The 11,555-nt window shown below is 48.8% G+C and overlaps 3 protein-coding genes across 4 annotated transcripts; 2 read left to right on the forward strand and 1 right to left on the reverse strand.

The window, feature by feature from the left end:
• The first annotated feature begins 268 nt into the window (after nucleotides 1-268).
• Nucleotides 269-3,680, forward strand: LOC136528794 (uncharacterized protein At2g39910-like). 2 transcript variants are annotated; one of them, XM_066521780.1, is made up of 7 exons: nucleotides 269-869; nucleotides 1,129-1,215; nucleotides 1,352-1,542; nucleotides 2,159-2,354; nucleotides 2,522-2,586; nucleotides 2,757-2,858; nucleotides 3,487-3,680. In XM_066521780.1, exons 1-7 carry the CDS (start codon nucleotides 354-356, stop codon nucleotides 3,596-3,598), a joined length of 1,269 nt encoding a protein of 422 aa, XP_066377877.1. In that variant the 5' UTR covers nucleotides 269-353; the 3' UTR covers nucleotides 3,599-3,680. The 2 variants fall into 2 exon arrangements, with proteins under 2 accessions (XP_066377877.1, XP_066377878.1); XM_066521781.1 differs by lacking the exon at nucleotides 3,487-3,680 and adding an exon at nucleotides 3,071-3,453.
• Nucleotides 3,681-3,940: 260 nt separating this feature from the next.
• LOC136528795 (acetylajmalan esterase-like) lies at nucleotides 3,941-5,835 on the reverse strand. Its single transcript, XM_066521782.1, has 4 exons — nucleotides 5,361-5,835; nucleotides 4,987-5,199; nucleotides 4,458-4,883; nucleotides 3,941-4,360 (listed from the first exon to the last, which is right to left on the reverse strand). The coding sequence occupies exons 1-4, from the start codon at nucleotides 5,626-5,628 to the stop codon at nucleotides 4,116-4,118; spliced, it is 1,152 nt and encodes a 383-aa protein (XP_066377879.1). The 5' UTR covers nucleotides 5,629-5,835; the 3' UTR covers nucleotides 3,941-4,115.
• A 3,637-nt stretch (nucleotides 5,836-9,472) lies between these two features.
• On the forward strand, nucleotides 9,473-11,503 carry LOC136528793 (pentatricopeptide repeat-containing protein At5g44230-like). Its single transcript, XM_066521779.1, has one exon. The coding sequence runs from the start codon at nucleotides 9,581-9,583 to the stop codon at nucleotides 11,501-11,503; it is 1,923 nt and encodes a 640-aa protein (XP_066377876.1). The 5' UTR covers nucleotides 9,473-9,580.
• The last annotated feature ends 52 nt before the right edge of the window (nucleotides 11,504-11,555 follow it).

Below are 11,555 nucleotides of genomic sequence, written 5' to 3' on the forward strand. Positions count from 1 at the left end.
CTAGAAGAGGACTGGAACGATCTGCTGGGAGGTGAGGTACAGCTGGGTTAGCTTATAGCGTTCCTGCCACCTGCCGAATCCCCATCGTGCTTCCCATCAAAAAAAAAAAAAAAATCCCCGTCGTGCTTTCCCTGTGGGCCTGTCGCATACGACCTGGACTGGTCCCCGGTGGTGCGCGTGCGCGGTAAAACTTAGTCGGGCCTGTTCATGTGGAAAAGATCGTTGTATTTTGGCCCAGCTGGCCCAATTAATAATTTTACAAAAAATGGCAGGTGGAGTTTTACAAAGACGACCCTTCACTGACGCCGGCGCCGGCGACGAGGCGCTACAAGCCTACAACCCTCCAGTCCGCCATGCCTCACGCCGCCGCCACCGCCGCCGCGGCGCTCCCCCGCACCGCTCTGCTCACTATCTCCGCGCCGCTCCGTGACTCGCTCGCCGCGGCGCCGTACGAGCCCCCCGCGGGCTCATCCGCCTCCGTCAAGTCCCTCCTTGCCTCCCTCCTCCCTTCGCCTTCCCCTCCCCCGCCCCCGCCCCAGGCCCAGGCGCCGGCGGGAAAGGAGGCCGGGGACCTCCTCCTCTTCTGCGCCGCCGTCCTCGCGGCCTCTCCGGAGTACCCCGCCCTGCACTGGGTCCCGGCGGGCCTCGCGGGCGCGGCCGCCGCCGCGGTGAAGGAGATGGCGGCGGCGGGAGGTTGGGGCAGCGTCGGGGAGATGGTGGTGGCCGTGGCGCCGGAGGTGGTGCCTCCTCTCAAGGCCGTGGTGAAGGACTCGTGCGTTGACGCTGACAGCGACGAGATTGGCGCTGTGAAGCCGCCCAAGGAGCACGCTGCGGTCGCCGCGCACCAGTTCCGGTGGCTGGTGTCTCAGGTTTGTGCTCCGTGATGGGTACTGTGGCATTGTTCTTGCCAATCGTTTGGTTATGACTTTTATAGAAGTTCAAAAGAAGCTGATGTTAGGAGAATTTGGTACTGCTCTTCGGATAAAATGTTACTGCTATGAGAACATTTTGCACTGGAAACTTGTAGTACTAGGCTACTAGCATGCAGCAGAGCTGTATCAGTAAGTGAAGCAGTAGTGATATGGCTGCATAGAGATGTTTACTTCAGTTTCTATTTTTGTATTTCAGGTAAGTTACCCTAAGCTTAGGGATTTGTGTTGGTTAGTCATTCCATGTGCCCTGACAACCTTGGATCATTGGTCGCCAGAAGTTAAGGTACAGTGCTGTTTTGGTTTCTCTACTGGGGATAACAGTAGTATAGACTGTATGTTAGTGCCAACTTTGTCTCAGTAGCATTCATTTAAATTTTGATTTGGCCTTGTTGATGGACATTGTTCCATATAATTGACAGGAACAAGGAATGGTTAGTTTTGTACACATAGCGAAGAATGTGAAAGTGACGGAATTAAGTTTGTACGAAGACGCCATACTTGACGCGTGCTGCCAGAACATTCCTGTGGATGATCAGTTATGGTACCAGGTTATTGAGGTATCTGTGCTGTTGCTGACATGCACTCAGCGGAGCAATCCCCGTAGTCCTTGGTAAAGTTTCTATCTAATTTAAATCATATTTTCCTTTTATAGATAGTTGTGATCAAGTCTGTTCTTCCTAGCTTACAGATTCCAAATAGGTAAACCTATTCTGCTGTGAGATTATACTGGGCTGTGGATATTCAGAATTTTATATGATAATATGTTATTTCTATCACACTTCAGTTTATGAACTGTGAACTATAGTATCCCTTTTAAATTTTGTACCAAAAAATTAGACGAAGATGACACAGGGAAAATTATGGCCTTATATGTTTAAATGAGGCACAGCTAGCTTGTGAAAAACAAACATTTGCGAATTGAATGGTTTGGACCAAAAATTTCAACATATTTAAGGGAGATATAGCATTTGTTGCAGTTATATTGAGATACAGAATCATTGCTGAATAACCTATAGGTAAAATGTTAGTGGTTACTGTGGAGAACACAGCCTATAATTAAGTGATTGAGTTGACTATTGGCTGATATTTTGCATTCTATATGACTTTCATATGCTTGCATTGCAAATTTTGCTCGACTCTAGTATGAACATCCACAAAATATGTTTATATTTCTTGAACTCCCTCATCTTTCTTTTATTCAACTTCATTTTTTAAATTGGTTACAGGTATGATCGAATGCTTAGTGAGATGTTGGGCCACCTGGAACGGCAGCCACTAAATAAAGAGCGCCGTGTTGCGTGGCTGACCCTTATCGGGCCAGTTTTCAATGCTATGGGCCTCTTCCTATTGGCACATTTTCGCCGCCTTTTCTCACTCTTTTTCCAATGGATGCACACTGATGATGATAAAACAGTTCTTCTGGTAAGGAAAATGTTCGACTTCTTAATTAGCATCAAAAGAAAGTACTATAATACATCTTCACATTTTTGTTCCTATCAGATAATGTCACCAATTTATGGATATGGAATTTGTTAACCTAATTGATTATGGATTTTTTCTATGAATTTGATCCATGAATATTTTTTCAGACTTTAAAGCAAATCCATGCCATTATCAAGCTTACCTGGATCAGGAAGTCACCTTATACTTTAAGGTATTAGAAGATGTGATATATGTCTTCTTACTTATCAAATTCTGCTTGCTGTGCTCCCTATATTATAGCATCAAGTATTCCTGATCCAAAGTCAGAATTATTCTTTTGAAGTTTGGAATAATGCATTATTAACTAACTAGTGACTTCAAATCCATTTCTTTTGTGTATAGACTGGTGGACGAGCTTGTTCTATTATATAAAGAATCAGCGACAAGGAGCAACCGTGAAGTCATGCGAGGTCATATCCTGGAGATACTTGTACTGCTTCAGAAGTAAGTAACTCTCCTTTAGTAACAGTTCTTGTGCATGCATAGTGGCACAGTAAGAGCTACTTTAGTGGCAATCAGACTTGCTCTATGAAAATCCATTTTGTTCAGAGTAGTTCATTAAAACAGAAACAGTGCACTCTGTCTTTCTGGCTGCTGTTCTATTTCCTAGGTGTAACAGTGCACTCTGTCTTGCTGGCTGCTGTTCTATTTCCTAGGTGCCACTAGCTTGCATATTGTCTACCTCAACTTGCTTGGGACTGAAAGGCTATGTTGTTGTTGTTGTTGTTGTTGTTGTTGTTGTTGTTGTTACCTTCTGATGTATCCAACTCAGCAATTGGGATTATTACAATGGAACTTAGCATAGAGGTTACATTATTTCATTTATGGGATGGGTCTGATTATGTATTTATTCTCGTTATCTTCGCATCCTTTTGTGCTAAACATCCCCTTTTCCCCTGAGGGATGAGGGTACAGTGTACTGTGCAAACATGGCGAAGTTCTTTTTTCTTCTTAATGAGGACGTAACCTATTGCCTTTGGTATTGGTTGTGCCACATGAACTAGGAAAAGGTTGCTGTATCAACTTCCATTTTATATCCCTGTTTCTTATAGTAATAGGTTTACTGATGCAGCTGCAAGGGACAACAATTTGAGGAAGCATGGAAGAAGCATGAACTAGACCCAGACTTGACGATGCTGCTGTCCACTTTCAATGAACTTTGTATAAAGAATAGTTCACCATGATGTTGAGTTTAACTAGGTGTTATCAAATCAGTGTAAATATTTCACCATCGCCTATTCTGCCATCAAATATTTCACCATTGCCTATTCTGCCATCCTCATCTGCTGAACGAAACCCTTGATTCTTGTGGCAAATCCCATCCCATTAAAAAAAATTCTAAGTACCTGTAGGGGCAGCAGGACAAGGTATGAACAACCCATGCCTTGTTGACAGTTTCTTCCTCTGCATCCATTCTGGTACACACGTTTGTATTCTGTGTTCATCATGGATTTTGTGCAGCTGACTGCACCAGCTGGATGCTGGAGGACTGCAACGTGTATTTTGCTCACAGCTTGATGATAGCATTACTTTAAGAGTACAGAGCTCATAGCATATAGTAATATACTACCGATACAGCTGACTGACGCTCCCAGGTCCTAGCACTACCAAGACAGCTAGCTGAACCAATCGGAGCCTTATTTGTAGCCGGAGTTTCGAGTGTATTTCTACCTAAATTCTATATATGGTCATGATGCGAGTCTACGTCTGGCCATATTTCTCCGGGAAGCTCAGTATCTGCGGCTGCAGGTACTTGCCGTGGTAGATGAGCCTGGACATGGCCCTGTACGCCGCCTGCGTCATGTGTATCCCGTCCCAGCTCAGGTACGTGGACGGCTCCGCGCACGCCGCCGCCCCGTCGAAGCCGCACATCCGCCGCCAGTCGAAGTTGTACTCGCCGCCGCCGCCGCCGCAGCAGGCCTTGCGCGTGCTCGCCGCGTCGAAACCTGTGAAGAAGAAACAGACAGAGAATGCTTGCGCGTCGAAATGCACTGCACGACTCGCGTTACGCATGTCGCCATGTGTGTGACCGTGTGTGCGTACCGAGCGTGGAGGCGTTGTGGAGGAGGGTGAGGAAGGAGTCGAAGTAGTCGGCGTAGGCGACGGCGGCGTGCGGGTACGACGCCTGCAGGTCAGCGACGGCGCGCCGGAGCCGCGAGTTGTGCTTGGCGGCGAAGTCGTTCAGCTCCCGGAGGCACCCCGCCGAGTCGTAGTCGGCGGGCTCCGACTTGGCGGCGTTCATGGCCAGGTACCCCGGCACGCAGCCGATGGGGAAGTTGCCCGGGACGATGACTCGGCTGGCGCCCATGTCCAGCACCTCCTTGGCGGCGTCGATGATGGTCTTTACAACCCCCGGGATGAGCTTCTCCACCTCGGCCACCGGCTTGTCCCGAGAGAAGGCGTAGTTGTAGTCGTTTCCACCGATCTCCCCGACCAAAACCAGAGACTTCTGAAGCCGTCTGCGTATCTCTGCGTGCATGCAGTCACACAATGCAAAGAATTTGAGCCTTGCAGTGCATCGATCCATGGAGGGAGCTGAGGACGGTTGATCGAGGAGGAACGAAGTGGTTGCCTCGATCGATGCCGAAGGTGTACTTGAGGAAGTCCTTGAACCACCGGAGCTGCACCTTGAGCGAGTTGGAGGCGACCGGCACGGGGACGGTGAGGTTGTACTGGTCGGCCGGGTCCACGGCGGTGGCTCCGGCGACGGCGAAGTTGACGCCGTGGTCGAAGCTCTTGTTCTTGCCCAGGTACGGGTTCAGGAACGGGAGACCCAGGTCCTGGGCTGCATCCATGCCATGCATTGCGCATATATAGACGCAGATCACGAAAGCAGATCGATCAGATCAATGCATTGTGCTTATGCATGTCACGAACTCACGATCACGACTGTGTATACGTATGTACTAAGCTTAGCCTCTGTAGAGTGACGTCACATATACATACCCAGGAAGTCGATCATGAGGAGGCCGTCAGAGTACCGCCCAGTCGGGTACCCGAACGTGACGCCGTAAGGGAGGTGCATGATGGTCTCAAACATGCCCGGAGGCGCCTCCATGACGAGGTTCCCCGTGTCAGTGATGGAGTCGCCGAGGCTGTAGATGGCAGTGATGCCATGGCCGGCATCGGCACCCTGCCCATGGCGGCAGCACAAGTGCAGAGCGGCGAGGGAGACCGCCAGAAGGAGAGCTGACGCAGAGGAAGCCATGGCCATAGATGATTACTCGGAAAGAGATGGCGCTCGAGTTCGAGTGAAGACTGACGAGGAGTTACATGGCGGCCACGAGGGCCTTCTTATAAAGCATGTTTGGGTGGATGGGCGAGAAGAGGAGGCAGGAGATCCAGGATCGGCCACAGCATGCTCTAGAACGCGAAAGCATGGATGGGTGGATCGGATGGCGATTTCGCCGTCCAGAAGGCTCGGTCGGGCGCGCGTGCAGATGGAGATGGCTTTTCGTCGAGGGGCCATGCTTTTGTCACCTTGTGAGCGAAAAGAATGCGCCATAAGATCGGATCGAGTCCGAGATTACGGCGGGCTCTCTTCTTTTGACTGACAACGGTTAGTCGGTTAGTTCCTTTTCACCAGTCTTAACCGTCGGTGAATCAAGCAGAGGAGGAATAGGACATGCAGAAGCAACAAACACGCTGATTCTATGATCTACTAAACTGTCTATACATTTATTATTACAATAAATAAAAAGAGAAAGGCATATACAGTTGAGTGTTACATGATACTAGCAAAATGTGTGTTCGTACGTTGCAACAGGTTGTTATTCGCTTTGACATCCTCTCCTAAGAGGTCATTTGTCATAGGTCTTTGGTGCTCTAGCTCCGACTACTGAGTCACTGTAGTTAGCACTGTATCACGGAGCCACTTTTTTTTCTCTTTCCCATATCAATGTGAAGTTGGGACAAGCTACGATTTTGTGACTCCTTCGATATTGCAGCACGGAGCTCTGGAGCTGAAGGAGCCCTTCTAAAGAGAGCCTAAGTGCTCTGTTCACTTCGCTGAAAAAACAAGTGAAAACACTGTTCCGACTGATTTGTTGTAAGAGAAAAACATTGTTCCAGCTGAAAAAATAAGCTAAAAAGTACGGATTATAAGACAAGCAAACATGGCCATTATCATCAACTTGCATAGCTCTCTTGCCCCGACCCCACCAGTTGGTACGTTTGACGGCGAGAGCTGACAACGCCCTTGCAACATGTAGAGACGTATATTGCTCAGTTGTGCACCATCGTCGTAGTAGTTAAGCATGGTTGGGTCTCGGCCAAATTTACCACAACGCCTAGATGTTAGCTGACCTCCATGCCCACATGATGCCTCTCGGCTGGTAGACCTACACTGAAGTTGTCTTCTTGGTCGCACTGAGCTGAGCTCGCCATGCTAGATGGGTGCACTAGGATTTACATGTCTATCAAATCTGTCATGGAGGGCATTGTAGATGTTAGACATGACTGCTCGACGATTTGTAACTAGACTGGTCTGAACATGGAAGGTTCAGAGATTTATCTAAATATATTTCTCGGCAGGTTCGAAAAAAAAGGCCATGTCTCATGTAGACGATAGTATCACCCGCTTATATACCAAGTCTAGAGTTCGTCCACTAAATGCAGGACTATTCCTATGATTGCCGAATTTCCTTAGCTGTTGCTATTAGTATAATATTGCTAACATATCCGCAAAAAATATATTTAAAAGTGTTGGTGTAAGAAGACCACCCTTTCCGAAGCCATTTTGTTCCAAAGTAGTGGCCAACATTATTATTCCCTTTAACTCCCACACATCCCTTTTGTAGCAAAAGTCCTCGATTCAACACCATATACTGAAATTCCATTCATTTGCAAAGAATGGTGTACAAGGACGATTTCACTTTATATTATGGTTTCCCAAAATCCAATTCGGGAATGACACCATTATTTGATTTTTTTTTCATTTCAGAATTTTATTTAGTCGAGGCACCAGTTAAGCTAACAATGACAATCCTATACTCTTATAAAACTAAACCTCACTAGAGATTTCTCTCAACAAGCAAGCTATCCACATCAACAATCCACTAGAACTTGCAATTATAGCCAACTAGTATATGTAATTATGATAGTTATCTCTTCATCCACTAACATGCATTTAGCTGTCCACATCGATGTGTCAAATCATTCACCAAAATTAATTTAAGATAGTTTCATCCATATAACTATAAATATAAATAGTCTAATTTCTTTATAAATTATCTAGAATCCCCGTAGCAACGCGCGGGGTATTCTCCTAGTTATATTATATGCCAAAGGATGGACTTTGACAATGTTACCACAAAAGATTTAACACATATAACTTACTAATTGTAAATGACGGATGTATCCAAACTCTTTGCACGCGACTTAGGGACATAAAAGTAAGACAATATGTTGTAAATTATAGATTTCCCTTTACTTGTATTAAAAAAATACAATTCTAGTTTTATCGTAAGTTGCACACAACCAATTTATATTAGAAAAAGGCTACCAAATTTTAGGACCAAATAAATATTATTAAATCTATCATGAAATATATTATATCATAGTATATCTACTTGGTTGTTACTCTTCTCTACAAATTGGTTAAACTTAATAATAGCTTGAATAATTAAAAAAATAGGATTGTATTGATTTTTTTATGATACAATACGTGCTAGAATAATGTGTCACACACCACACTGTCACTCGAGGAGTGGAATAACCACCATCCAATGGTACGACATCACGACAAATGACCACGACCACGAGCATCATCTGGTTGTCATTGCTTGCTAGGGTCGGCGTGTCGACTTGGCCTCTCGTTATTAACACGATATATATGTGAACGAAGGGTACTAACCTTTATATAAAAACCCAGCAATATATACTTTTTTCTTCTTAATCAGTAGGTTGTGACGCTAAAAAAGGTACTGTAATATGTATATATAGCCACGCTATTTGCACGAGTGATCTCGAATTCTCGATAGATGATCGTCTTGATACTTGGGTGCACATCTTGAAAGCATTGCTAGAAATGCAAGTTTGTATGCGCTACCGAGATGCTAGTGATGCACTTGTATGTAAGTTGTAACTTTAAGCAACGGAAACAACGGCCTCGCACGCGCGCGCACGCACGCTGCGGCAAAGTGGGCGATCGACGACCGTCCGTCCTCCGGTGCGCTGCCCCACCGGCCGATATTGATAGGGCGGTGCGTGGATGCGATAGGGCTGTGCGCGGATTTGCTCACCGCTCGGGCCTCGGGGATCGAGTCGAGTGCGCGCGATTGGAGTGGCCGAATCTTTGCCGTTTTTCCGTGTTGGGTGGAGGCAGCCACGCCTGGTTTTATTTGGGTGGCGCACCTTATTATGCTCTTGCGCGCTTATCTTATAATCTGTATTTTTCAGCTTGTTTTTTTAGTTGAAACATTATTTTTCTTTCACAACAAATCAGCTATTTTTTCAGCGAAGCGAACGGAGCCATATATATCAAAGTTCCTTTGCAATTGATTGAAGCTAGTGGCCGTGCGCCTTCGTTGCGCTGCTTGCTTGGCCGGGGTCGGTCGGTCGGTCGGTCACCAAGTGTGATAGATCGATCTGCATGTAAAGCAGATGCAGATCGTGCGATGACCAGGGGAAGGGAAGGTATCGTATCGCTCGAGGATATACGTGTGTGCCTGTGTGTCGTTCGGTTTGCCGTTTGCGGCCTCCAGTGCTCGCGAGGCATCCGGATCCGGGTAGGAGGCGACGTGAATGAAGAGAAACCGAACCAGGAGTTTCGGAATCAGTAGCCTTGGAAAAGAGATGGATCCATCATGCGGTTGCTCTTGGACGTTGCAGACTTGCAGCGTCGTGAAGGTGAATGGAGCCCAGCAGGCCCAAACCCAATCTGCGCGCGATCGACTCCGTGGGCATGCAAACGATGGGCCTGGCCCACCGCTCCCGCCCGCCCGAAACGGCCGATGGCCCAGACGTCCACACAGCCCAGAAGAGGATTTTGCATCCCTAAGCCCGCCGCCCCCCGCGAACGACAAACCGCCCGTTTCGAAACCAACCAACCTGCCGCGCCCGCGACGCCGCGACGCTCGTCCGCCTCCGTCTCCATGGCGCCGCACCTCGCCTCACGCCCGCCGCGCGGTGGCGCGGCGCGCCCGTGACGCCGCTGCGCCGCCGGCATGGTTCACCTCGCCCTGCGCCACGACCACCCGCCCGCGCGGCTCCCCGCTCCACAACCGCGCCCGCCGCCGTCGCTGGCCTCGCTGCTGCTCGCCGCGGTCGCGTCCTCGCCGTCCCTCCCGCACCTCCGCCACCTCCACGGCCTCCTCGTCCGCCTCCACCTCCCTCCACCCTCCACCCCGTTCCTCCTCTCCCGCTTGCTCCGCCGCCTCGCCGCGCTCCCGCTCCCACCCACGCCCACGCCGCTCCGCTACGCGGTCGCCGTCTTCTCCTCGCTCTCGCCGCCGGACCCGTTCCTTGCCGCGGCGCTGCTCCGCTTCGCGCACCTCACGCAGCCGCCGCTGGAGACCTTCCGCGTCTTCTCCGGCCTCCGCCGCGCGCACGGCCGCGACCTCCCGTTCGCCTTCTCCCCGCTCGCCAAGTCCGCCGCGGCCGCACGCTGGCTGCCCGCCGCGGCTGGCGCGCACGCGGTGTCGCTCCTTCTCGGAGGCTTCGATAAGCACCGGTTTGTTGAGAACTCGTTGATCGGCGCCTATGTCGCGTGTGGGGACGTTGGTGCCGCGCGTAAGGTGTTCGATGAAATGGTGGTGAAGGATGTCATTTCGTGGACGAGCATTGTGGCGGCGTATTCTAGAAGCCGTGATATGGGTTCGGCTGAGGAGGTGTTTGCGCTCTGCCTGGTTAAGGATATGGTGGCGTGGACGGCGATGGTGACGGGGTATGCGCAGAATGCCATGCCAGTGAAGGCGCTCGAGGCGTTTGAGCAGATGGCGGGGGCCGGGATGCCCATTGATGAAGTTTCACTCACCAGTGCTATCTCAGCCTGTGCTCAGCTCGGTGCGGTGAGGCGAGCCGCCTGGGTTCAGGAAATTGCAGAACGGAGTGGTCTTGGGAGGAGTGTGGTTGTCGGGTCGGGGTTGGTGGACATGTATGCCAAGTGCGGTCTCATTGACGAGGCGCGCAGGGTTTTTGAAGGGATGCAAGAGAAGAACGTGTATACCTATAGCTCAATGATTGTTGGCCTAGCATCGCACGGGAGGGCCAATGATGCAATTGCTTTGTTCAAGGACATGGTTAGGAGGGCAGATGTGGAACCCAACCATGTTACCTTCATTGGAGTATTGACAGCCTGCAGCCATGCGGGGATGGTAAAAGAAGGGCGCTACTACTTTGCGCAGATGAAGGACAGGTATGGGATATTGCCTTCCGCAGACCACTACGCTTGTATGGTTGATTTGTTTGGTCGGGCTGGATTGGTGATTGAAGCCCTTGACCTTGTGAAATCAATGACCGTGGAGCCTCATGGTGGTGTCTGGGGGGCACTTTTAGGGGCTTGCCGAATCCATGGAAATACTGAAGTCGCTAAGGTTGCAGCTGAACATCTTTTTAAGCTTGAGCCAGAGGGCATAGGGAACTACGTGTTGTTATCAAATACACTTGCATCAGCAGGAGAATGGGATGAGGTCTTGAAGGTTAGGAAACTGATGAGAATTCGGGGGCTGAAAAAGGATCCTGCAGTGAGCTGGTTTGAAGGCCGTGATGGTTGTGTGCATCAGTTCTTTGCTGGTGATAATACGCACCCATGGATGCATGAAATAAAGAAAACATTATTGGAGCTACGGGCAAAACTGAAGCTTGCAGGTTATGTACCAATCCTTAGTTCAGTTGTTTATAATGTAAGCGAGGAAGAGAAAGAAAGGTTGTTAATGGGTCATAGTGAGAAGCTCGCTATGTCATTTGGGTTGCTCACACTTGAGTCTAGATCCCCAATTAGGATAGTAAAGAATCTAAGGATATGTGACGACTGCCATTTGTTTATCAGATTGGTGTCAAAAGTTGAGCACATCGAGATTATAGTCAGGGATAATATGAGATTTCATCACTTCAGAGATGGAGAATGCTCATGCGGCGGATTCTGGTGAATGCAGGATATGTATTATTTTATTGAGAAAAAAAAAACATGGGAGAATAAAC

The sequence above is a fragment of the Miscanthus floridulus genome, chromosome 19 (assembly GCF_019320115.1).
Source record: "Miscanthus floridulus cultivar M001 chromosome 19, ASM1932011v1, whole genome shotgun sequence".
In the NCBI taxonomy this organism is placed as follows: domain Eukaryota; kingdom Viridiplantae; phylum Streptophyta; class Magnoliopsida; order Poales; family Poaceae; genus Miscanthus; species Miscanthus floridulus.